Source organism: Myotis daubentonii, chromosome 16 (genome assembly GCF_963259705.1).
Source record: "Myotis daubentonii chromosome 16, mMyoDau2.1, whole genome shotgun sequence".
NCBI lineage: Eukaryota > Metazoa > Chordata > Mammalia > Chiroptera > Vespertilionidae > Myotis > Myotis daubentonii.
In genome coordinates, this window is record NC_081855.1 from 56,553,406 (window position 1) to 56,578,700 (window position 25,295).

A 25,295-nucleotide genomic window follows, 5' to 3' on the forward strand; every position below is an offset into this window, starting at 1 on the left:
TTTCCAGGCACGGCTCTGCCAGGCGCCACTGGACTCAGACGACAATCAGCTCAGGGGCCTTTCCCCGGTGCTCTCGACACCTTTTATGTATTTTTTTAAAATATATGTTTATTGATTTCAGAGAGGAAGGGAGAGAGAGAGAGACAGAAACATCAGTGATGAGAGAGAGTCATGGATCGGCCGCCTCCTGCACGCCCCCCACTGGGGATGGAGCCCGCCACCCGGGCCTGTGCCCCGACCGGGAATCAAACCCTGACCTCCAGGTTCATAGGTCGACGCTCAGCCCCTGGGCTGAGGGACTGATGCCTTTAAACTAGTTCCCAAGCTGGTAGAAAGCATGCTCAGGGCAGAGAACGGGCTCAGAGAGATCAGCCGCGTGGAGAGCGCCGGCCACCTGCCTCCCGAGCGGCCCTGGCTCGGCGTGGAGTCGGCGTCTCCTGCTCCGGAGAATTCCGCTCCGAGCAGCTTCCCCACGCGGCCCACATGCCCGCCTCCTGCGGGGGTCAGGCCGGGAGGACGGGTAGCCTCCCTGTGCACCACGCGGGTCAGCGGGGAAACCTCGCCTGCCAACGCCGACCCTGCTCTTCTTCCCACAGGGTGTCCCAGAGGCCACCTGTGCGCTGTCGGGGAGGTGAGTCTGGGTATTGGGACAGGGTTTGGGGGGCTCAAATGGCATGTTCCTTTGGGTCTGAGGACATGGAGGAGCGGGGGGTCTTGACCTCCCAGGGGAACAGGCGCCTCTGAGGGCTGTCCCAGCCGCCCACAAACATCCGCACGGAGCTCGGGGTGTCCAGCCGGGCTCCAGCTCAGAAACTTGCAGACGTCTTTATGGGGGGCCTGTCCTGGGCAGCATCCCTGGCCCCGGCTCCAGCTGCCTGGAGCACCCCGTCTCCTCAGTGCAGCACCCAGAGATACCACGGTCCCTGGGCAACAGCATGGCTGTGGTTAGGAACCACCACCAGCCACCTCCGTGGCCCGCAGCGTGGGCTCAGAGACACGGGACCGGCAGAGAGGGGGCCGGGAGGAGAAGAGAGAGAAACGTAGCTCTCGGCCCCCGGAGCTGAGTCGCCCTGTCCGCACCGCCCCCTCCCGTGGCACCGCTCCCTGAGCTGACGCCCCCTCTCCGCAGTGCGGCCTGCCCATGCAGCAGAGCGTCTGCGTCGACTGCGGCGCGCCCGTAGGAGGGCAGGACCACAAGCCCAGCCGAGGATTCACGGTCGTCCAGTGCGTAAGGCGTTCCCTTCTCCTGCTCACCCCTCCCCCGGCCAAGGGCTGTTTCTCTCCCACCCGATAAGCTGGCACTGAACGTGAAACATGGGTCAGTGCCCGGCTGGGCGTCGGGCCACGGTCCTGAGGTTGTACCATGTGGACGTGCCAGAGCTGCCATTGGCCACAAACCATCAGAATGTCCTAGAACCACCAATGGGCATTCACAGGAATAAGTACTATTACATGTCCCTCAAAAATGCGTACACACTTTGAATAATTTTTTAAATATACTTTTATTGACTTTAGAGAGGAAGGGAGAAGGAGAGAGAGAGAAACATCAGTGATGAGAGAGTCATGGATTGGCTGCCTGCTGCACGCCCTCTAGTGGAGGTCCAGCCCACAACCTGGGCATGTGCCCAGAGCAGGAATGGAACTGTGACCTCCTGGGTCATAGGTCAACGCCCACTTTGAGTAATTGCTCATTCCAATGGGTCAGATCTGAAAGGAAAGAAACACCACCCAGCTTCCGCTGGTAAAGTGTGTGCACATTTGTGGGGGCACCTGTATTTTGGCCGCTGGACATGTCCCTCAGGTCGCACCTGCCCCCTGGGCGTGGCCGGGGCTCCTTCGCCTGACCCTGGTCCCAGTCGTTGATTTGGGAAAAGGAGGCCACTGTGCCCGTGTCCCGGGTCGATGTCAGCTGCCCCAGAAGCTGGCTGACCTGAGCCTTCTGTCCCCCCGGGATTGCAGCGGGAGAAGCAGGTCCGGCCGGCCGTCCTGCCCCGTGGCCCGGGGGACGGCACCGAATGCCGCTTCCTCCAGCCACTTTTCCTGGAGAAGCTGCGGGTCCCGGCTCAGCCAGGAGGGTGGTTCTAGAAAGAAAAAGGCTCTGGCCCGGCCGATGTGGCTCGATCCCCAGTGGGGGCGTGCAGGAGGCAGCCGATCAATGATTCTCTCTCATTGCTTTTCTCTCTCTCCCTCTCCTTTCCTCTCTGAAATCAATAAAAATATATTTAAACAAAAAAGAAAAAAAGACTCTTGGGAAGATCGCCAGGGCTCTGAAGGAAAAGTGCTTTTAATGTTATGTTCCCCCCAAATGGGAGCCTGGCCTTCGGGCCCCCGGGACCTGGGTGTGCCCCCATCTGGGAAGAGATGACCTTCGCCCTCACCTGGCCTCTCCTGCTCTTTCCAGAAACGAGGCGGACAGAACGCAGACGGGCCACGTGCTGGGAAGCCCGCCCCCCGGGGACGAGGCCGTGGCCTCTGACCGAGACCTGTCCCCTGCGGCCTTCCTTCTCGCCCGGCTCCTCACTCACCTGGCGATGCTTTGGGGAGCGGCCCTCAGCCCCCAGGTACGCACAGGGCTGCCCAGCTGTGTCCTGCCACTGAGTGTGGGCGCCGGGCTGTCTCCCAGGGCCCCCCTCCTGTGGGTTTCAGATTCGTCTTCCCACCGAGGCCCCCAGGTAACGCGAAGGTTACCCCCCACCCCCCTCACGCAGCACCGGGCGGGCTGGAGGAGTGCCCACCGCCTTTAACAAGTCCATTTTAGTTTTTTATATTTTATTGGTTTCAGAGAGAGAGAGACATCACTGACAAGAGAGAATCTTAGAGTGGCTGCCTCCTGCATGCCCCGCCCTCCCCCCCTCCCCCCCCCCGCCATGGGGATCCAGCCCGCAACCCGGTACATGCCCTGACCGGGAATCAAACCCTGACCTCCTGGTTCATAGGTCGATGCTCAACCACTGAGCCACGCTGGCCGGGCTGTCAAGTCCGTTTTCAATGCCCGACTCGGTCCACACCTGGGCGTGGAGAGGTTGCCGCACTCAGCGGTCTTCCCGTGTCAGGGCCGTGGCTCGGGCAGAGCAGCCTTCCCTCTGGGTTCCTGAACCACAAAAGCGGAGAGCCGGGCTCCGGGCTCCCAGGAGCCCTGTTTCCCTCCCGCGATCCCGAGGCCCCACGCGGCTGGGCCCATCTGACGCACTGTCCCCACCCGCCCAGGCGCTGACCGGCATCATCAAGCCCGTGGTGAGGGACCCAGGCGCCTTCCTGCAGCAGCACATCCAGCGGGACCTGCAGCAGCTGATGCGGACGCTGGGCAAGAGTGCGGACGACACGGCCCAGGTGGTGCACCTGGTGCTGTGCGTCCTGCTCAGGGAGCAGCACCCCCTCTCCGGCCAGGGTAAGGGGTGAGGGCTCCCGTGGGGGTGGGGGTGGGGTTAGGGGTGGGGGTTCGGGGCACAGCCGCAGAGCATGGGGTCCGGGGACAGACGGGTGGCGATGGGTGCGGCGCCCCGGCCGGTAGACGGGACCGTGTGCCTGCCCGTCTGTCTCCTCCAAGCTCCCCGCGGGGTGCGCAGAGGGTGCGGGCGGCTTTGCCGTCTCCACTGTCGGAGGTTGGAGCATCTTCACAGGGAACGTGAGAGCGGGGCAGCAGGAGACATTTTTAAAATATACTTTTATTGCCGAAACCAGTTTGGCTCAGTGGATAGAGCGTCGGCCTGCGGACTGAAAGGTCCCAGGTTTGATTCCGGTCAAGGGCATGTGCCTTGGTTGCGGGCACATCCCCAGTAGGAGGTGTGCAGGAGGCAGCTGATTGATGTTTCTCTCTCATTGATGTTTCTAGCTCTCTATCTCTCTCCCTTCCTCTCTGTAAAAAATCAATAAAATATACTTTAAAAAAAAAAGTTCACTGTGACATAAGCAGCAATTCAAAATTTAAAAAAATAAAATAAAATATACTTTTATTGATGTCAGAGAGGCAGGGAGAGGGAGGGAGAGATGGAAACATCAGTGATGAGAGAGAATCACGGATCGGCTGCCTCCTGCACGCCCCGCACTGGGGATCGAGCCCGCAACCTGGTCCTGGGCCCTGACCGGGAGTCGACCTGTGACCTCCTGGTTCAGAGGTCGACGCTCGGCCCCTGAGCCACACCGGCCGGGCGGCAGGAGCATTTTTAAATCCTCAGGTTGATTTGGAAGATACCCACTCCCTTTCCCTAAAAACGGGACGACGTTTCGGTTGGACGCTGACCAGAGCTCACTGTGGGGGCGGCTGTGTCCGGTGCCTGGGGACCCACACGCGTTTCTCGTAGGGTCTTTCAGCTTCGATGCCGTCTTGTCAACTAAACAGAAGAGAAACTCCTGGGAGAAGCTCCTGCAGGCCCTCCTGCTGCCTGAACTGGAGGCGAGTGGGGGCAGCAGCCACGGGGGGCGGGGTTCATCCTGGCAGCCGCTGGGGCTCGGCCCATGCGCCTTAGCAAAGGCTCCGGCTGTGCCGCCCCAGGCCCCCCGCCGCCGTCCTGAGCGCTGCCCCGGGGGCCGCGGGAGCAGGCGGAAGAGCGGCTGGAGCCCGGGTTGCTCTCCGTGTCACTTCTCAGCAGATGGTGGGAGCGAGAGGCCCACACAGACCCACCCGTGCCCCGTAGCCGTAGGTCAGCTGCTCCTCGGTCAGACCAGGGTGCCCGGAGCAGCAGGAAAGAGCGTCAGCGAGCCGCAGGGCGGGAGGGGATGCGGGCCTGAGCCTCATGCCATCAGGGCGCCATGACCTACAGAGTTAGTGTGAAAGCAGCGTGGCTGTTTGGTGACGTGTAAAATGAGCAGTCGGCCCCGGCCGGTGTGGCTCAGTGGATAGAGCATCAGCCCCTGGACTGAAGCGTCCCAGGTTCCATTCCGGTCAAGGGCACGGACCTTGGTGGCAGGCTTGATCCCAGGCCTGGTCCGAGCTCCACAGGAGGCAACCAATCGATGTCTCTCTCACATCGATGTTTCCCTCTCTCTCCCCCTCCCTCCCACTTTCAATGGGAAAACGTACCCTCGGGTGAGGATTCGCAAACAAACAAGTGAAATGAGCAGTCCAGACGCCCTGGTTGTCCAGGGCCCGGCCCCAGGCGCCCCCAGCGCCCGCCGTGGCCCTCACACCCAGCGCCCTGTCCTGTGCCCCCAGCGTCTGGACAAAACCCTCCTGGAGGTGAACGATCGCATCAGCCGGGACGAGCGCATCAGCTCCGACCCGGTGGCCAGGATCGTGCTGGGGGACCCGGCCGCCTTCCTGCGCCGCCTGCCCCGGGCCAGCGCACTGCACTGCTCCCGGGTGTGGAGCTGCCGCGCCCGCGTCACCGTGGAGCACCTGCGGCACCTGGTGGAGCAGAAGAACGGCCGCGAGAGCCTGCCTGTGCTCTGGAGGTTCCTGCAGAAGGTGCGCCCGGCGGGCCCCCCCCCCCCGGCCCCCCACCCCGGCCCCTCACCCCGGCCCCCCGCCCTGGCCCCCCCCAGCCCCAGCCCCTAGCCCTGGCCCTCCCCTGCCCCCCGCCCCGGCCCCTCGCCCTGGCCCCCCCCACCGCCCCGGCCCCTTGCCCTGGCCCCCCCTGCCCCCCACCCCGGCCCCCTCGCCCCAACCCCCCCGCCCTGGCCCCTCGCCCCAGCCTGCCCAGAGCAGCCTGCTCTTCCCTGAGGGGCTGTGGGCACCTACTCCCAGGAGGATCCCCCCCGCACTGTCTGCAGCTTTGGGGGGGGGCTGCGAAACAATTGTCTCTCACATCGAGGGGCTTATTTTCTCCCCCTCCCTCCCCCCCCGCCTTCCCCGCTCTCTAAAAACCAATGGAGCCCAGCCGGCGGGCTCGGGTTGAACGTCAGTCTATGAACCAGAAGGTTACGGGTTCAATTCCCGGTCACGGCACATGGTGGGTTTTGAGTTCGATCCCCAGTGTGGGGCGTGCAGGAGGCAGCCCATCAGTGGTTCTCTCTCATCATTAATGTTTCTTTCTCTCCCTCTTTCTTCCTTTCTGAAATCTTTCTTCCTTTCTGAAATCAATAAAAATATATTTAAGAATTAAAAGTAAAAATAAAAATCAATGGAACAATGTCCTCCGGTGAGATTAACAACAACCAAAGCCACGTTGGCCGGAGGGAAATACCAACACGGCCCTGAGCCAGCCCCCACCACGCCGCCCTGGGGCCCCGCCCCCCGCATCCCCCCCCACCCCCGCCCCGTGGCACTTTCCTGGCAGGTGAGAGATTGACGGATGGACGGATGGCCTTCCCTCCCCAGGAGGCAGAGCTGAGACTCGTGAAGTTCTTGCCTGAGATCCTGGCCCTGCAGAGAGATCTGGTGAAATGGTTCCAGAATGTTCCGGAAGCTGAGTTCCAGTCCATCCGCGGCTTCATTGACAGCCACGGCTCAGGTAGGACTCGGCCGTCACAGGAGGTCAGGACGCCTGTTTGGTGGCTCAAGGGTCACTCCAGCTGGGGGCAGGGGAGGGCAGGCCCTCGGGGCCGCCACGCGAGGACGGGGCTGCCGTGAACCCGGACACGGTGGAGGCTTGGTGGCCGCCTCACTCAGCTCCCAGCACTCAGCCAGGGCGCTCCCATGGCACTGAGGCTGCGTTGGGCCGGGGGGGGGGGGGGGGGCGGGGGGGCGGCCTGGTGAGTCTGACCTACATGGCGTGTTCGGCAGGAGGCCTGAAGCAGCTGCTCCGCGGCCGGGTCACGCTGTTCCTGTCCACGTGGAACAAGCTGAGGAGGTCGCTGGAGACCCAGGGTGAGTGCGCGCCTTCCACGTGGCAGGCACAGGAGGCCCCGTCCCCCCAGCCTTGCGGCCCTGCCTCCAGTCCCCTCACCGCACAGCATTGTGCCGCCTGCACCTGTGGGTGGAGGGGTCTGGGACAGTGGCAGTACACGGCCGTGAAGATCCGCCCTCAGGCTGGCTGGCATGGCTTCGTGGTTGAGCATCTACCTATGAACCAGGAGGTCATGGTTTGATCCCTGGTCAGGGCACGTGCCCAGGTTGTGGGCTTGATCCCCAGTAGGGGGCGTGCAGGAAGCAGCAGATCCATGATTCCCTCTCAGCATTGATGTCTCTTTCTCCCCCTCTTCCTTCCTCTCTGAAATCAATAAAAAATATAATAGCCCTACCTGGTGTAGCTCAGTGGGTAGAGCATCGGCCTGTGGACTGAAGGGTCCCAGGTTTGATTCCCGTCAAGGGCACATGCCCGGGTTGTGGGCTCAATCCCTAGTAGGGGGCATGCAGGAGGCAGCCCATCAACGATTCTCTCTCATCATTGATGTTTCTCTCTCCCCCTCTCTCTTCCTCTCTGAAGTCAATAAAAATATATTTTAAAAAGTAAAATCTCTCTATATAAAAGCCTAAATGACCAAACCACTGGTCGCTATGATGCACACTGACCACCAGGGGGCAGACGCTCAGTGCAGGACCTGTTCCCTGGTCGTCAGGCGCTCCCACAGTGGGAGCGTCGCTCAGCTGCCCAATGGGCGCCAGATGCAGGGCTCACAGCTGGTGAGGCCGCTGCCGCCGTGCCAGCCTCTCCCGATCGGGAGTGACGGCGCAAGCCCGTGGCGGGCACCGCAGGGCCGGGATGAGCGGGAGCGGCAGGCGGCGGTGGCTGCCAGTTTCAGCTCGATCCCCGCAGGCCATGCTGAGGGCCGGGCCCCAGGCCTCTAGTAAAAAGAATAAAACCCACGCTGGCTCCTCCTGGGTCCGTCCAGGTGGGAACCAGGGTGCTGGGGGCCCTGAGGCAGGCGGCGCCTGGAGAACGGGAGGGGCCCTGAGAGCCCGGGGGCAGCTCTGCTGCTGGGTGTCCGCGCTGCTGCCCGCGGGTGGTCGGATGCCTGCGTGAAGCGGCCGGGGCGGCTGCCGGAGAACAGCCCTGTCCTGCAGGCGAGATCAAGCTGCCTGCGGACTACTGCCGCGCCGACCTGGACCTGGACGCCGAGTTCGAGGTCATCCTGCCGCGGCGCCAGGGCCCGGGCCTCTGCGCCACGGCCCTGGTCAGCTACCTCATCGGCCTGCACAACGACATGGTCTACGCGGCGCAGAAGCTCTCGGAGGAGGAGCACAGGTGAGCGCGGGCCGCCCTCTCAGCCCCGGGAGGCGGCTCGGCCCTCGGACAGGCCCGCAGGCCTGTGCCGCGTCCTCCTCCTGGCGGGTGCTGACCGCCCGAGGCCGTGCCCTCCGCAGCTACTCCGTGGACGCCTCTGAGGTGACCGACCTGCACGTCATCAGCTACGAGGTGGAGCGGGACCTGATGCCGCTGATCCTTGCCAACTGCCAGTACCAAGTGGCGCAGGGCGGCGAGAGCCTGCAGGAGCTGGACCTGGAGCGGATCCAGCGCCAGGTCACCGGCCGCTTCCTCCAGGGCAAACCCCGGCTCAGCCTCAGGGGCCTCCCCACGCTGGTTTACCGGCGCGACTGGAACTACGAGCACCTCTTCGCCGCCATCCGGAGCAGGGTGCCCCAGGTGAGCCCGGCCGGCCGCAGCGTCCGGCTCCGGGGGCTCCCTTCGCACGGGCCGCCCACCGCTCCTCCCTGCGGGCAGGCGGGCCGGGCCGTGGTCCGGGTGTCACAACCACGTGTGCCCATGCGGCAGGCCAGGGAACTGTGTGTGGCCTGTGTGTATTGAGTATGTACGCATGTGTGTGCAGGTGAGGAGTGTGTGTGCATGTGTATGCATGTGTTGAGTATGTGTGTGGCATGTGCGTGTTGACTGTGCATGTATGTGGGCGTGTTGAGTATATGCACGTGTGTTGTGTGTGTGTGTGTCTGTGTGCAGTTCCTCACGCGTGGCTCTGAGGGTCCGGTGAGTGCCCACCTGTGTCTGGGAACAGCTGACCCTGAGGAGCTCAGGTCACAGCGCTCCTCCCAGTCTGCGACCTTGGTGTCAGCCGTCTCACCCCTCCCACCCCCGCTGCTTCGATTTCCAGAGCCCCCTCCCCAACGCGGCCGCCAGCACCCTGGGCGGGCAGCTGCAGTCCTACAGCGACGCCTGCGAAGCTCTGTCCCTCGTGGAAGTCACGCTGGGGTTTCTGAGCACAGCGGGCGAGGACCCGGACATGGACCTGAACGTGTACCTGCAGGACAAGCTGCGCATGGGCGACCAGACCGAGCAGGTGGCCAAGGTGGGTGTGAGCGGAGGAGCGGGTTGGAGAGGGGGTGTGAGCGGGGGAGCGGGTGTGAGCAGGGGATCAGGTGGGAGAGGGGTGTGAGTGGAGGAGCGGGTGGGAGAAGGGGTGTGAGCACAGGGAGCAGGTGGGAGAGGGGGTGTGAGCAGGGGAGCAGGTGAGAGAGAGGGTGAGCGAAGAGGCGGACTGGGTGTGGAGCTGGTGGAATGCGGAGGGAGCCGGATGCGCTCAGGCAGGATCTTAGCGCCGCGTCCTGGGCCCCTCCTCCCCAGGCCCTGCACCTGCACCCGTGTCGGCTCTGCCACGTCATCGCGCTCTGGCAGCTCCTCTCTGCTCACAAGTCTGAGCAGCTGCTGCGCCTGCGGAAAGTAAGTCCCATCTCCTGGCCACGCGGCTCCCTCCCCGGGCCTCCCTCCCTCCCTCCTCCCTCCCTCCTCCCCGGGCCTCCCTTCCTCCTCCCCAGGCCTCCCTCCCTCCTCCCTCCCTCCTCCCCGGGCCTCCCTTCCTCCTCCCCAGGCCTCCCTCCCCTCCCTCCCTCCTCCCCGGGCCTCCCCTGTGCTTCCTTGCCCGCAGGAGCCCTTCAGGGAGATCGGCACCAAGTACCGCGTGGCGCTCAGCCCAGGAGGCACCAAGCTCCTGCGCGCGTTCCTGAAGCAGAGCTGCCTGGACCTCTTCCTCCTGGAGCTCCACGAAATGATCCTCTTGAAACTGAAGCCCCCCCACACCGACTTCAACCCCGACTGGAGGTAGGGCTGCGCCTGCGGGCGCCCTGAAGGCGCGTGGCTCCTGCAGCCTCGGTGGGTGCGGCCTCCCCTGCTTCCCTGCGCACCCTGGACTCTGGAGTCAGTCTCCAGGGCAGGGGCGGCGTCCGCCCCGGGCACAGAAGGCCCTGCCCGGCGTTAGGAGTGAGTTAATGAAATGCGGTGACGTGGGAATTCTGCATGGCCCGCGATGATGGTCACGCCCCCGTGGCCCCCACGGGGGGCGGGGGTGCTCCCACCTGCTCTGCTGGGTCTCTCGGCACCTCGAGGGGCTTCCTGAGTCGGGTCCCCGTCACCTTTTTGCTGCTGCTGTTCCGCTTACTCCTGCATCACTGAGGGGTCAGTTTTGAAAACTTATTATTTTTATTGTTGAAAGTATTACAGATGCCCCTCCCCCACTGACCCCCTTTGACCCACCCCTGCCCCACATCCTAACTCTCATAGAAAACGCCACCCCGCGAATAGTGTGAGGGCACTCACACTCACACACACACACACACACACTCACACTCACTCACACACACACACATACACACACACTCACACTCACACTCACACACACACACATACACACATACAGACACACACTCGAACACACACTCACACATTCACACACACACACACACTCTCACACACTCACAGTCCCCGCTCCTCATATCTCGCTGTCCAGGGCCACGCCCACTCCTGTCCTGTCCCCGAGGCTGAGGGGCCTCTCTGTTTATCGGTCGGTGGCCTCCCTCTGAGTCGCCTCTGATGCCCTTTGATTACTTGGGGGTGGGGTGGGGGTGGGGGCTGTGTATCTTCTTCTTAATCGTGAGCGATTAGGCTTAGCCTTTCACCCCTCAGGTCCCAAAGGCCCCATCTTGGTGTTTAATTTGTGGGGAAGCTGACAGTTTTCCTTGGAGCCGCCGTGGGCACACAGAGCGGTCAGGGCCTCCCTGTCCCGGGCTGCAGGACAGTCCTCGGCGTTTTCTGCTTGTGCTTCTGGGCTCTGCTTGTGCGTTAAGTCACAGCTGGTTTATTGCCGTGTGTGGTGTGAGGCAGGGATTTAGCTTTGCTGGTTTTCTAAACAGAAGTCACGGCCAGTTCCCTCGCTGCCCACGGCACGGTTGCTATTTTCCCGTTACAGGTGTGGCATACACCTGTACACATCTGTATCTTCGGATTTTTTAAAAATTCTCACGTGAGGATATTTATTGATTTTTTTTTTTTTAGAGAGAGGAAAAGAGAGGGCTGGGGAGAGGAGATGAGAGAGAAACACCCATCGGTTGCCTCTGCACACCCCGGATGGGGACCAAGCCCACAGCCTGACCAGGGATCGAACCCAAGACCTTCTGGTGCCTGGGACGATGCTCCGACCCACTGAGCCACACAGCCAGGGCCATGTCGAGTTTCTTAAGTCCTTGCTCCCCTGGACTCTGTGGGGACGGGAGTCCGTTCCTGGGGGCCCCACGGTGCTTGTGCACGTCACATCACGCCCGTGGGAGGCGGGCACACCAGAACCTCGGGCTGGGCTCCTGGTCCCCACGGACCCACTCGCCGAGGGTGGCCTATGGCTGACCTCCACGTTCCTGGTTGCAGGAGCACTGGTTCTGCCGATGGCTGCCGGGAGCCGGTCCATGCTTGCTGTTTCAAGGGACCTGGCATATATGGCATACTTTTCTTAATATGTTTGCTCACCTTCTTGGCGCTGTGTTTTAACCAAAGTCACCTCTCCGAGAAAGGTTGAATCCCCAGGTAGGGATTTTCCCCTGAAGTTAGGGAGGGAATAAAACCCCTCAACTAAGTGCCAGGCGGGTAATTAATCCCTTTAACTACGAACAATCATGCTTAAACTACATAATCTTTTCTCCCTGGAATGGAGATAAGAAACGCCCTAACCTTTGTAATAGAGATTGATAGGATTGAATCAACTGGTATAAATACAGTTGTAACAAGACAGAAACACTCAGAACTCAGGAGACAGAATTCAGAAGACAGAACCTACACGGAGCCTAGAGACAGAAGAACTTCGCTGGCGAGAGCATGCCAGAGGATCCTGGACCGGGACTGGCCTCGGAGCCTAGAGACAGAGCCTAGCGGGAGAACATGGCAAGGGATCCTGGACTGAACCTGACTACAGAGATTGGCAGGAGAACCTGACTGGAACCTGGACACTGAACCTGACTGGAGAGCCTGGACAGAACCTGGCTGGAGAACCGAGCGAGGGAACATGGCTACAGAACCTCGCTGGAAATCAGAAGCAGAACCTCTCTGGAGATCCGGGCTAGAGATCCTGGCTAGGTTGCTGATCAACTGAACGCTGTCTCCGTGTCATTCCTTCTTCGCCGACTCTGTCCACACCTTTGGGGACCCCTGGACCCGCTGGGGTTGGACCCCAGCATATGGTGCCCGAACAGGGACCCCTAGGTAAGCGCCCCGCACTCGGGACGGATAGGACTCCACCTTAGGAAGAGGGTGGATAGTCTTCGCCGACTCCGTCCACACCTTTGGGAACCCCTGGAACAGGATTCCCCTAGGTAAGCCCCACCCCCCATTGAGAACCCCCACACTCGGGATGGATCGGACTCCACCGTAGGAAGAAGGTGGATAGTCTTCGCCGACTCCGTCTACACCTTTGGGGACCCCTGGACCCGCTGGGGCTGGACCCCGGCATATGGCGCCCGAACAGGGACCCCTAGGTAAGCGCCCCACACTCGGGACGGATCGGACTCCACGGTAGGAAGAAGGTGGATATTCTTCGCCGACTCCGTCCACACCTTTGGGAACCCCTGGAACAGGATTCCCTTAGGTAAGCCCCCCCATTGAAAACCTCCACACTCGGGACGGATAGGACTCCACCAGGGTACTACAGACCCCCCTATAGAGGATAAGTAGGGTAAGAAGGTGGATAGTACAGAACTTAGATTGAGAAGATGTGCCATACTGAGTCCAAAGAAAGAAGACTCTGTATTGATTCTTAGATTGAGAAGATGTGCCATACTGAGTCCAAAGAAAGAAGACTCTGTATTGATCTTTAGATTAAGAAGATGTGCCATACTGAGTCTAAAGAAAAAAGACTCCGTATTGATCTTTTAACATATATGCTTGTTAGCAGAGGAATTAAGGTTACTCCCAGTCAGACAGAACATTTTATACAAGAAATACGTCCATGCTTTTCTGAGGAAGGAAAGGTGCCGGAAAGGTAAATGTAGAGGCATGGGAGAAGGTAGGCCCAAGGAGCCTTATCCTTAACCCCACTGCAGCCTTTCCACCCCGGGAAAGTGCAGGATTGGCAAGCTCTCCCTGTGGTGCTAGATCAGGACTCAGGTAATAGCAGAAAGCGCCAATCCTACTCTTAAAATGGATACAAGAGAGCGTTTGAGGTTTTTCTTTTTAATGCCTGCTTTTAAAAAATAAAAAAGGGGGAATTTGCCGGGAGCCGGTCCATGCTTGCTGTTTCAAGGGACCTGGCATATATGGCATACTTTTCTTAATATGTTTGCTCACCTTCTTGGCGCTGTGTTTTAACCAAAGTCACCTCTCCGAGAAAGGTTGAATCCCCAGGTAGGGATTTTCCCCTGAAGTTAGGGAGGGAATAAAACCCCTCAACTAAGTGCCAGGCGGGTAATTAATCCCTTTAACTACGAACAATCATGCTTAAACTACATAATCTTTTCTCCCTGGAATGGAGATAAGAAACGCCCTAACCTTTGTAATAGAGATTGATAGGATTGAATCAACTGGTATAAATACAGTTGTAACAAGACAGAAACACTCAGAACTCAGGAGACAGAATTCAGAAGACAGAACCTACACGGAGCCTAGAGACAGAAGAACTTCGCTGGCGAGAGCATGCCAGAGGATCCTGGACCGGGACTGGCCTCGGAGCCTAGAGACAGAGCCTAGCGGGAGAACATGGCAAGGGATCCTGGACTGAACCTGACTACAGAGATTGGCAGGAGAACCTGACTGGAACCTGGACACTGAACCTGACTGGAGAGCCTGGACAGAACCTGGCTGGAGAACCGAGCGAGGGAACATGGCTACAGAACCTCGCTGGAAATCAGAAGCAGAACCTCTCTGGAGATCCGGGCTAGAGATCCTGGCTAGGTTGCTGATCAACTGAACGCTGTCTCCGTGTCATTCCTTCTTCGCCGACTCTGTCCACACCTTTGGGGACCCCTGGACCCGCTGGGGTTGGACCCCAGCATATGGTGCCCGAACAGGGACCCCTAGGTAAGCGCCCCGCACTCGGGACGGATAGGACTCCACCTTAGGAAGAGGGTGGATAGTCTTCGCCGACTCCGTCCACACCTTTGGGAACCCCTGGAACAGGATTCCCCTAGGTAAGCCCCACCCCCCATTGAGAACCCCCACACTCGGGATGGATCGGACTCCACCGTAGGAAGAAGGTGGATAGTCTTCGCCGACTCCGTCTACACCTTTGGGGACCCCTGGACCCGCTGGGGCTGGACCCCGGCAGATGGCCAAGTGGGGGACCAGGGATGGAGGGAGACCGCAGCTGGAGGGGGACCGTGGCTGGCCAGGAGGGGACTGTGGAGGGAGGGGACCGTGGAGGGAGGGGACCGCGGCTGGCCAGGAGGGGACTGTGGAGGGAGGGGACTGTGGAGGGAGGGGACCACGGAGGGAGGGGACCGCGGCTGGCCGGGAGGGGGTCCAAGGTTGTCTGGAATCTGTTCTAAATGCCGCCCTGTCCCTTGGTCTTTCAGCCTGAGAGAAACTCTAGTGAGTTACATGGAGACGAAAGAAGTTGACATTCCCCCCGAGATGGAGGGTCAGTTCCCGGAGGAGATACTGCTCTGCCACTGTGTCTCTGCGTGGAAAACGGCGGCCTTGCTGAAGCGGGCGCGACAGGCGAGATAGAGCCACTCCCTTTGCAAAGCTGCTCCCCCCACAGAGCGGCTCCCTCTGCAGAGCTACTCTCCCCCCCCCACAGAGCTGCTCCCTCTGCAGAGCTGCTCCCCCCCCCCACAGAGCTGCTCCCTCCGGCTGGGACTGCAGCCTTGGGACCAGCGTGTGCTCCGCACTCTCCAGGTGGTGACCACGGGTCCCGGGAGGTGGACACCAAAAGGGCCATGGTGCTCACGGTCCAGGGGAGCAGATGGGAACTGTGTGCCTCGGGCCTCCAGCCCCTCTTTCTCGGGCCACGTGGTCGGAGGGGGCAGGGCTACAGTTTTTTCTTTTATTTCTTGTAACATGCTCTGCTCTCACGGAAGAGCGGCGTCCTTCTCCCTCCCCCCTCCGCACTGAGAGTGGCAGCCTCTCCTCGGCTCCCGGGAGCAGAAGGTGCCAGGGCGTCCTGGCGTCATGGACCTTGGGGCCAAACCAACAGGACCTGGCGTGGCCCGGCCCGAGCCCCACCCCCCACCCCACCCCACCCCGGGTCGGAGCACTGGACGCAGCCCCACGCTCTCAGGGGCTCGGCCTCCTCATCTGCCAGAGGAAGGAGCCGGACCGGCGGCCAGGCTTCCTCCGCGTCTGGGCTTTTGAAACGGAACGAACGGGTGTCGATGCCCACGTGGGTCCCGGCGCAGCCTGGCACCGCTGGGGGCGCATGGCCCGGCGTTCGCCCATCAGCGGATCCCGTGTGACCTCAAGGTCCCCGCGGTCTCCGCCGAGGCACAAACAGACTCAGGGAGGACACGAGGCCGGGAAGCTTCCAGAAAAGAACCCGGGACTCTGGTCCCAGCCCTGCCCTCGTCCTGCTGTAGCTGGACGTGAGGTGCCAGGGCCTCTCTGGACTAGTTCCCACTCCTGGGGGCCCGGCACCCACGGCCACGGCCACGGCCACAGCCAGACAACTCAGGGAAAGGCCTTCGTGCACATTCCAAGCGAGTGGGGCCTGTGGTGGTGAGAGCTACACAGAGCCGGAGCGGGACCCCTCAGCCCCACCCCCGAGGCTGCAGACGCCGCCCGGCCACCAAGTGCTTGGTGAGCGGGCAGTGGCCCAGCCGCCCTCCTTCGCCTGAGGCGCTGGCCGCCTGCACTCGGCCCTCCGATCCTGCAATCACTCCCGACCATGCAAAGGCACCCCCATGCCATCCGCACCCTGGGGTGCAACTCAATCAGGGAAGGGGGTGGCTTGCTCGGCCCTTCGCCTTGCACTTGGAACTCCCAGGATCCTCAGGGCTAGGGTGACGCCGCCACAGTGGCCATCAACGCCACTCGGGCTCCTTGCGGGGCCAAAGGCCCTTCTTCCTTTGGGGGGGTGGGGGGCGGGGCGGAGTGAAGGTTCGCCCCGCTTTTATGAAGGGGTTTTATGAAGACTTTTGTACGCGATGCTTTCAAAGCCTTAACTGCCATTGTCCAGCATTGTCGTCTTTGCCTCAAAATACACTGGCCGAGCACACACACATGCAAGTTCTGTTACAGCCGTTACACCTGTTTAATAAACTTGCATTTTGATCAAGCCAGAGAGTCCTTCTCTGGGGGGCGGGCCCGCTGGCTGGGGCCGGCTCTGCCCGCTGCGGAATGTGGTGTAGAGCTGCCACCCGTGGGGAACGTGCCCTGGTTCAGAGCAGGAGGGTAAAGGCCTCCTCGGGGTGCCCTCCGGCCCTGGCCTGGGTGGGGGTCTGGCGAGCAAAGGTCTGTGCCCTCCCAGGAAACTTCCCACAGTCACTGGGACTGAGGCCAAGGCGCCGGGTGAGTGGCAGGTGCCCCGCGTGGGGTTCGGGGCATCACCCCGAATGGCGGCACCTGGAAACAGCAGAGGGGGAGGCGCTGCGGCGCCCTGTGCGGGAGGGAGCGCAGGAGACGGGGTGTAGGCCCAGGAAGCCCGAGCAACCGGGTTGCTCAGTGGTTAGAACCTCCCCGGGGACTCAGGGGCCCCACCCTTGGGCGCTTCTGGGAGCGGCCGGTCCATGTCTGTCTGCCTCTCCCCATCCCACTCTTTCTAACAAATCCATGGGAAACAGCCACCGGTGAGGATTAACAAAAACAAAAGCAATGGCCTCCACTGCATCTCCTGGCCCAGACCCGGCGGCCCGCCCACCCCTCCAGGCCCGTTCTTTGTGCAAATGAATGTGGGAGCTTCCTGCTCGGTCCCAAGTGAGAACGCCGCGCGGGCTTCTCCTGTGCACCTGTGGGTCCGTGTGACGGTCCCGCCAGGACCCCGAGCCCCACGGCGCCTCCCTCCGCGGGCCGCGCGCACCGGCCCCGCCTGGTCCTCGCGAGGGCGGTGCAGGCGGCGAGGCCGTGCCCGTGCGACCTCCAGCCACCAGGCGGCGCCGTCCGCTGAGCCCCGCCCCAGGCGGCCCCACCAAGCGCCACCAGGGCAGACCGGAAGTGACGCAGGCGGAAGGGGTGTCGGGCTGTGCCATGGCCCAGGAAGCGGTTGGACGGCCGCCTGAGGAAACCCTGTCGCTCTGGAAACGGTAGTGAAGCCGGGAAACGAGCAAGAGCTTGGGCTGAAGCGGCCGCCCCCCGCGGCCCCGCCAGCCTCGGAGTCCCCGGCTTTGGGGCGGCGGTGTTACCGACCCGCATCGGGAGCGGGGACCAGAGGGCCTTCGGGAGTTGTAGTGGGCGGGGTGGCGGCGCTCGTTTCCGGCGCGCGTCCAGGGCTCGGGGAGGGGGCGGGGCAAGCAGTTAGGGGCGGGGCGGGAGGGCGGGGTAAGCAGCCAGGAGGCGGGGCATCCTTGGGGGGCGGGGCTAGCAGCCAGGAGGCGGGGCAGCCTCAGGGACGGAGCCTGACTGCCCGCTCATCCCAGTGTCTGCCCTCAGGGAGCAAGCCCTGCTGAAGGCCCGCGTGGTGGACCAGGACACGGAGGCGTGGCAGCGGGACCCCGCCTTCGCCGGGCTGCAGAGGGTCGGCGGCGTGGACGTGTCCTTCGTGAAGGGCGACAGTGTCAGAGCCTGCGCCTCTCTCGTGGTGCTCAGCTACCCTGAGCTGGAGGTAACGGTGGGGCTGGGCTGGGTGGTGCTGACCAGGGCCGCCTGCTGGGCTGCATGCGCCCTAGTGAGAGAGGTGGGGCTCTGGGCCGAGAGCGCGGTGTTTGGTAGGATCGCATTGGAAGGTCGGGGAGTCTGCGAAGAAAAGGAGGAGACGTCTTAGACTCCCCACCTCCGTGACCCGCAGGGACACATCCCACGTTGCCCAAGCCGGAAACCTGTCTGCCCAGACCACCCCCTCCGGTCACAGACGAGCTGCATTTTTATTTGTTGCTTTCAGAGAGGAAGGGAGAGGGAGAGATGGGAACATCGGTGATGAGAAGCATGGATCGGCTGCCTCCTGTACGCCCCAACTAGAGGTCAAGCCCGCAACCCGGGCATGTGCCCCGACCGGGAATCGAACCGGGATCTCCTGGTTCATACGTCGGCGCTCAACTACTGAGCCGCGCCGGCCGGGCCGCCAGCTCCATTTTCAGCATTTCTTCTCTGCCTCCTAAATGCTGCTGGAGTCAGTCCCCTGTGTGCATCCCGCTGCCCCTCCCCGGCCGTGCCGTGGCCACCCCTCCTCAGGGTCCGTGCTGCCAGCAGAGCTGTTTCCCTAAAGAGCAAGTGAGGCCACGTCACCACCTAGTCCACGGAAGGCCCTTCCTGTGCCTTCGTGGCAAATAAAGTCCACGCTTGCTGACGAGGTGCGAAGGCCTCTCACTGGCCTGACTTCTGCTTAAGGCAGGCGGTGGGTCAGCTCTCAGCCGCTCCCCACCCCACCCTCCTCTCCGAGGGCTTTGGATCCCGCAGGCAGGCCACGCTGCCCCCGCTGCCTGCCCCTCGCCGCCACGTTCCCTGTCCTGGAACGTTCTACCCATCTGTGAGGTTCTCCAGTGACACCCCTCATCCTGCAAGACCAAGAGGTGCTCCCAGCACCCTCTCTTTTCTCTCTCACACTGTAATGGGATTGGCCCGTCTCCCCGACCGTGTGGTCCTGCCCACCAGCCGTGGCCTGGGCACCAAGCTTCCGGCCTGGTGGAGAGAAGACGGGAGTAGCTGCGTGGATGAGTGAGTGAACGTGTGCCAGGGTGTGTCTGGGGCCCAGCTCAGGGCGCCGTGGCTGAGGAGGAGCTTGGGAGGGGGCCTGGCTATGCTGCTTCAGAGCTTCCCTCCCTGCTCCTCCGCCTCCCAGAGGCCGCGTCCTCCGCCTCGGGCCTCGCGCTGGACTTGGGGGCCCCGCAATCAAAACCCAGGAGTGTGCCCGGCACCTGCTCTGTGCTGAGCGCGGGCGAGCGGCCAAGGCCTGGTCCTCAGAGGCCCTGGTCGGCATGGAGGACAGCGCGGGGGACAGGCGTGGCTGCTTGGCTTCCCACCTTGCTCTGCCCCGCCCACTTCACCCCCAGGCCTGCGCCGCCTCCTCCCTCACTGTGGACGGGAATGTATCTGCACAACTGAGCTGAGCTGAGGCCAGGCACTGAAGCAGCCAGCGCCACCGCAAGCCCGCCATAGACACGCCAGCCCCAGGGACTCTGGCCTTCCCGTGTCCCGTGGGCCGTGCCTGCCCCTCGCTGCAGGGGCCCCACCTCTGCCCCGGCCTCAATCTCAGGCGGTGCTGGGCAGCGGTCCTCACGGGGATGAGTTACCGGCCCCCTGACCGGGGCTCTCAGGGCGGGGTCTCAGGCTGTGTCCTCTCGCGACCCCAGCACGTGCCCAGGGCCTGCTGCTGGACGAGTCAGCTGCGTGAGGGGCTCAGACCAGCCGGGGGTCTTGGGAAAGTCTGGCCCAGTGGCCCCCAGTGCGGGCGAGGACCTGCAGGCTCGATGGGCAAATCCCCAGGGACCAAGTGGGGCCGTGGTGGCCGAGGGCTGGGGTGTGGGGCGGAGGCAGTGGCGGCTGACCGGTGCAGGGCCACTCGAGGTCTGGAGAACGTGCATGCCCTCAGGCCCGAGGTGCAGGGTCCCTGTGCCGGAAGCAGGTCCCACACCGAGTGACCGCGTGCGACGGGCTGTGTTAGCCGCTCGCTCTGAAGAGCCGGGGGGGGGGGGGAGCTGTCATTGTGGGAGCACTTCCGGGAGCCCTGACTGCCGGCCCTGCCCTAGACCCTGTCCCCACTCCTCCCACCTGCCGTCTCCAGCACTTCTCCCGGGGCCTGTCCTTGTCCCCTCAGCCTCCCCACCTCCGGCCTGGGCTCTGACTCTCACGGGAGCAGCCCGACCGGAGGAGCTGACTCAGCAGCGGGGCGACTCCCCAGCCCCGTCTGCAGGGCGCTCACCTGTCCTCATGCTCCTCCCAGACAGCGAGGCAGGGAGGGGAGGGGGGCTGCGGAGGAGGGGATCCACGGATGAAGGCAGAGCCATGCCCCCCCTCCTCCCCGGCCTGACCTGGCTCCTGGCGCAGGTGCTGTATGAGGACAGCCGCCTGGTCCACCTGACGGCCCCCTACCTGTCCGGCTTCCTGGCCTTCCGGGAGGTGCCCTTCCTGGTGGACGCGGTGCAGCGGCTGCAGGAGAAGGAGCCCAGCCTCATGCCCCAGGCAGGTACCTCCAGGGGCCTCTGCGGCGGGGGGCGGGGGGGGGGGGGGACGGGCGGGGGGCGGGCGGGCTTCCTGGAGGAGGGCCACTCTGCCCTGAGCGCGGGGAGAGGACCTTCTCAATACCTGGGCTCAGTGGTGGCCCCAGCCTCCTGCTCCCGGACGTCCCGGCCTCACGGCAGCACCGCTCACCGTGCCTTCCCGATGGCTCTTCCAGGTCCTCCTTGTGGATGGAAATGGGGTGCTCCACCCCCGAGGTGATCCTGCTCCCGAGAGGCAGTGGGCGGGCTGAGGGAGGGGGGACGCCTAGGACGCCGGCTCCCACCCAGCCGGGCGCTGACAACTCCTCTCTGCCTTGTTGGGACCCCCAGTAAAGACCCTTCTCTTCACCCCCATCCTGCCTGCCCAAGGCCCCCAGCACCCCCGGGGCCCACGTGGTGCCACTGCCGGGTGGGACTGATGGCCGCCAGGAGCCCCGGCCCGAGCTCCGTCCGCCTGTCCCACTGGTGGCCACCTGCAGCCTGGCGTCCTGGCCCTGAACAGGACACTGGGACTTGGCCCAAGGAGAGCTGAGGGGCCGGGCTACCTCACCCTCAGATAGGAAGTCGGGGGACCGTTGGGCAGCAGAGGGGCAAAGGTGGGGACACGCACCACCCTGGCCGGGGACCCCAGGCACAGCAATCCGGCCACCTGGCAAGAGCCCCCGAGTTGTCAGGGGAATTGGGGGCCAGAGACCCAGAGGCTGATGGTGGCCACAAAGGGAAGGAAGCAGGGAGGTGCTGGGAGCGCCGAGTGGTCTAAGTGCTGGAGGGGGAGGCGCCCTCCGCCCAGCGGGCTCCTGGGAAGCTGGGCAGGGACCACGGCAAGGTCAGCTGGGGCTCGGGTCCCGTCCCTCAGCCCGAGGCAGCCTCGGTCCGCTCGGCAGACTCAGGAAGGGTCTGGTGTGTCCCGCGGCCCCTGCACCCCTTGGCTCATAGCCCTTCCCCCGCCAGGCTTCGGGGTGGCCTGCCACCTGGGCGTCCTCACGGACCTGCCCTGCGTCGGGGTGGCCAAGAAGCTGCTGCAGGTGGACGGGCTGGAGAAGGACGCCCTGCACAGGGACCAGGTGCGACCCCGCCCCGCCCCGGGCAGCCCGGCCTGTTGCCGCTCGCCCCTCCTGGGTCCCTGTCCTGGGCTCAGGAAGACCCGCTGTGCGCCCCCGGGTTCCCTGTGGGTGGTGGAACCTCCAGCCCCCTCTGAGCTCCTCTCCCAGCCCCCCTGCCCCTGAGGGGGCCCCATGTGGGGTGGGGCCTCTGGCTCTTGGGCCGGGACACGGGGAGCCTGTGCCATGCCCTGCGCAGCACCAGGAACGGGGGCCTCCCGAGACAGGGGGCAGCACTCGCTCTCTCTGGGAAGCAGCCGGAGGACAGGGCACGTGTCTGTCGGGGCGGCCCTGCGTCTGCGTGGGGCCGTGGGCAGGGACCCCGCCTTCCCAGTGGGCCACCCCGCCGCCCCCAGAAACGGTCCTTGGGCTGAAGCAAATGTGCCCACACTCCAGCAGGAGTGAGCACGGCAGGGAGCGAGGGCCTGGGGGCAGGAGCAGGCCCCCCACCCGCTGAGGCCTGGGCAGGCGGCCCCCCGCCCTCCCGGCCCGGCCTTCACCCTGGAACCGGGAGGAGAGAGCCGCGCTCCGAGGGCCTCGCCAGGGTGGACAGAGCTGAGGGCAGCTTGCCGGGCAGGGTCGCTGCCAGGGTGGTCCGGGCCGTCTCTGCCCCGCGGCTGCTCAGGCTGTGAAGGCGACTGACGTGTTTGCTGCTCCCCAGATCCGCCTCCTGCGCGCCGGCGGGGACTCCTTTCCTCTGAGGGGCGGCTCCGGGGCCGTCCTGGGCAGGGTGAGTGCGGGCTGTGCTCCGCCGGCAGGTCACACCCACGGACCTGCACGCGCACACCCACCCCACCCCTCTCGCCTCTGCCTCCCCACCCCGCGCTGTCAGCAGGCCCACCCCGTCCCCCCACAAGCGGCAGGAAGGTGCCCCAGGCGCTGCATGCCCCCAGGTCCCTCCTGCACCCAGGACAGGCTCAGTCCTCCAGCCGCAGGGCCTGCCCGGCGCCCTGACTCCTCCCTGCCCCAGGCCCTGAGGAGCCACGACCGCAGCACCAAGCCCCTCTACGTCTCCGTGGGCCACAAGATGAGCCTGGAGGCGGCCGTGCGCCTGACCCACAGCTGCTGCCGGTTCCGGGTCCCAGAGCCCGTGCGCCAGGTGGGTGGGCGGCTCATCCAGGGCCTGGCTCTGCCTCTGGCCCCCCGGGACCCTGTCACCCGGTGGCCACCACCCCTTCCCCGGGTCCTGGGGCCTCCCTGGCTGCAGCGTGCGGGGTGGCCTCCAGGTGGCAGCACAGCCCGCACGGCGTGGGCTCGGCCCCTGCTGAGGGCCTGGGCCTCCGTGGCTGCTGAGCGGCTCCTGGGTGCCCACGCTCTCCCACCAGGTGCCGGTGGTGGGTCTTAAGCTGCCCCGTGGCCCTGGCTCCAGGAGCCTGTCCTGCGTCCCACCCACTTGTGCGACCGGAACTGCCCCGGACCGCAGAGCTGGCCCTTGTGCTGGAGGGGCAGATCCTGTCGCCAGTGGGGTGAGGCTGTCTAGCGACTCCGCTGTCCCTGGGTCCAGTCTCTGGGTCCCTGCCCGGCAGCACTGCCCTCCCGACTGCTTCCTGGGAGCAGGGGGTGGGCGCTACTCCTCCCCCTGGCGTCCGCGGGTGCCCGTGCCAGGCCTGGGCTCTCTCGCGGTGCCTTCCCACCAGAGTGCTGTCCCCCTGCCCGCTCCCGCTGGAACAGAGGCCTGGGGGCGGGTAGCTGTGTGTCCTGTCGGACGTGGCTCGAAGGCCCAGCCCCTGGGGTGGAGTCAGCACGTGGCAGGCCCTGCAGCCAGGTCCGGGGGCCCCCGGCCCCTGGCCACTCAGGGACTTCGTGGGCGTTTCTGCACCACCCTGGGGACGGGGCGCTGGCTGAACCTGGGGGAGCCCTCAGGGAAGGGGTTTCGGCAGGGACCTCGGCTCAGGCCACACCAGCTAAGGGTGCTGTCCGCCAGGAAACCAGGGCAGCCGCGTGGCTGCAGCTGAAATGTGGGGGCCTGGATCCCCACCTTAGGCCTCAGGACCTGCTGTCCTCCTGTCACCTGCCCCCCAGGCCAGGCTTTCTCGGGGGGAGCGAGTGGCAGGAGGGCTTGCCCAGGGGCCAGCTGGGGACCCAGCGCCTCAAGCACCACCCTCTCCTCAGGCTGACATCCGCTCCCGAGACTACATTCGCAGGACCCTGGGCGGCCCCAGGCCCCCCGCCCCCGGGCAGGAGAGGTGAGCGCAGGAGGCTGGGCAGTGGTCAGGGTCCTCAGCTGGGGTGCAGTGTCCCTGAAGGGACGGGAGAGGAGCCAGCAGGATGCTGGGGGCCTGGGGGAGGCGTGGCCAGAAACCCCCAAAGCCACGGCCCACCTCCCACCAGGGCACCTGCCTGCCGTGGGCATCTGCCTGGGAGGCACGGGGTGGGGCCCCACAAAGGGGGTGGGGGTCAGACCAGCGGGCTCCCGTCCTGGCTGCCCCACCAGCGTCCTTTCCGCTCTGAGCCTCGTGGCAGGCACAGGGGTGCCCATCCTGCTGGGTCTCGCCGGGGGGAGCCTCCGGACCGGCGCTGCCCTCACAGGCGGGAAGCAGGCGTGGGGCAGTGAGGAGCGGAGCGGGTTCTGTCCACCCTCCCCTGGGAGCCGGCGGCCTGGGCCTGGCGGAGCTGCTGAGGCCTGAGCGCTCCCAGGGCCGGCGGGGCATCTGGGTGGAGGGTCCAGGTCAGGGGCAGCCTCCAGGGCCCTGGTAGCGAGGGGCCCTCAGGCGCTGGGGTTTCATGCTGCCCCTTCCCACGTCCTCACCAGGAAGGCTCCGAGGCCAAAGGTGTGGCCCCAGGGAGGCCCCGAAGAGCCCCCGGGCGAGGGCAAGACCCCCGAGGCCCACAGCCCAGGCCTCAGGACACACCCGGAAGCCCCCGACCTGGGCGCCCAGGGGCAGTAGGACCAGGGCTGGGCGCGGAGCCCGCCGGACGCCCTGGAGAGAGCCGCCCGCCTGGCGCTCTGGCCTCAGAGCAGTCACTGGCCCGGGCGCCTCCGCAGGGGCAGGACCGGCCCCAGCAGCTGGTGGTGCGCTTGGACTCAGACACGGGCCGCGCGCGCCCTGCTCCCATGGCTGCGCTGTCCCCGTCCACGGTCACGAGGCCTGGAACAGCCTGGGTGAGGTCCACAGAGACCTCTCAGCACAGAGCCCAGACCCGGGCCCAGTGGCTTTCCCGGGGGTCACGGGAGGGGTTTTTTTTTTTTCCTCAAAGTGCCTACGTGGTCCTCGCCAGTGTGGCTCAGTGGTTGAGCATCGACCTATGAACCAGGAGGTTATGGTTCGATTCCCGGTCAGGGTCACATGCCCGGTTGTGGGCTTGATTCCCAGTGGGGGGTGTGCAGGAGGCAGCCGACCCACGATTCTCATCATTAATGTTTCTCTCTCCCTTCCCCTCTAAAATCAATAAAAATAGATTTTGAAACAACAAAGGTGCTCACGGCCGCTGGACGGCACGGATGTTACCACTCTGCCCCGTCCCCTCGGGAACATCTGCCACCGGCTGTTTCCGGTTGAGCTTCCTGATCATTAAACCATGGAGAGCTTCCAGGGGTGACTCACAGCAGCACCCCGGGGCCACCTCGGGCGGGCGGCGACGGCGTGGCCTCCCCGCGAGTGGGAGCAGCTAAGGCCACCGCTTCCTCTGGCCGCAGGCCTCCGCGGGCCTCCCAGCTGCGGGTGAGGGCAAAGGCAGGTTCCGCAGCCCCGTCCCCTGAGCCGGAGCCGCGGGGTCAGGTACCTTCGCCGGCCACGTCCCTGAGCGGTTGTGCGTTTTCGTTAAAATGCACCCGGTTCTCACCCACCCGTCACGGGGACGCTGGGTTTCTGTTCCGGCTCCTGTGGGCGGCGCCCGGGGCGGCCATGTGCACGCTTTCGTGATGC

The 25,295-nt window shown here is 64.2% G+C and overlaps 2 protein-coding genes across 5 annotated transcripts in view; both read left to right on the forward strand.

The window, feature by feature from the left end:
• The window catches only part of RNF213 (ring finger protein 213), a 77,614-nt gene extending 61,318 nt beyond the window's left edge, over window positions 1-16,296 (forward strand). Inside the window, exons 53-66 of the mRNA XM_059671467.1 lie at window positions 597-631; window positions 1,130-1,224; window positions 2,402-2,561; window positions 3,208-3,388; window positions 4,302-4,393; window positions 5,153-5,404; window positions 6,257-6,389; window positions 6,662-6,745; window positions 7,883-8,063; window positions 8,183-8,462; window positions 8,926-9,120; window positions 9,396-9,491; window positions 9,697-9,869; window positions 14,597-16,296. Coding sequence (XP_059527450.1) covers window positions 597-631; window positions 1,130-1,224; window positions 2,402-2,561; window positions 3,208-3,388; window positions 4,302-4,393; window positions 5,153-5,404; window positions 6,257-6,389; window positions 6,662-6,745; window positions 7,883-8,063; window positions 8,183-8,462; window positions 8,926-9,120; window positions 9,396-9,491; window positions 9,697-9,869; window positions 14,597-14,750 — 2,111 coding nt within the window. The 3' untranslated portion in view covers window positions 14,751-16,296. The remainder of the gene's footprint in view (window positions 1-596; window positions 632-1,129; window positions 1,225-2,401; window positions 2,562-3,207; window positions 3,389-4,301; window positions 4,394-5,152; window positions 5,405-6,256; window positions 6,390-6,661; window positions 6,746-7,882; window positions 8,064-8,182; window positions 8,463-8,925; window positions 9,121-9,395; window positions 9,492-9,696; window positions 9,870-14,596) is intronic.
• Window positions 16,297-17,141: 845 nt separating this feature from the next.
• On the forward strand, window positions 17,142-24,962 carry ENDOV (endonuclease V). Of its 4 annotated transcripts, none has more exons than XM_059671470.1 (9): window positions 17,142-17,260; window positions 17,607-17,778; window positions 20,157-20,291; window positions 20,506-20,545; window positions 21,281-21,393; window positions 22,091-22,159; window positions 22,400-22,528; window positions 23,542-23,615; window positions 24,829-24,962. In XM_059671470.1, exons 1-9 carry the CDS (start codon window positions 17,205-17,207, stop codon window positions 24,833-24,835), a joined length of 795 nt encoding a protein of 264 aa, XP_059527453.1. In that variant the 5' UTR covers window positions 17,142-17,204; the 3' UTR covers window positions 24,836-24,962. The 4 variants fall into 4 exon arrangements, with proteins under 4 accessions (XP_059527453.1, XP_059527451.1, XP_059527452.1 ...); XM_059671468.1 differs by lacking the exon at window positions 24,829-24,962 and adding an exon at window positions 24,182-24,819; XM_059671469.1 differs by lacking the exons at window positions 20,506-20,545; window positions 24,829-24,962 and adding an exon at window positions 24,182-24,819 and having other exon boundaries at window positions 20,157-20,295.
• The last annotated feature ends 333 nt before the right edge of the window (window positions 24,963-25,295 follow it).

Bases quoted from the DNA above. Each gene is read 5' to 3' on its own strand.
- ENDOV (XM_059671468.1), top strand. From the start codon at position 17,205: ATGGCCCAGGAAGCGGTTGGACGGCCGCCTGAGGAAACCCTGTCGCTC. The intron at 20,292-20,505 runs GCAGGTACCTCC...TGGCTCTTCCAG, and splicing joins AGCCCAGCCTCATGCCCCAG to GTCCTCCTTGTGGATGGAAA. The intron at 22,529-23,541 runs GTGGGTGGGCGG...CCCTCTCCTCAG, and splicing joins TCCCAGAGCCCGTGCGCCAG to GCTGACATCCGCTCCCGAGA.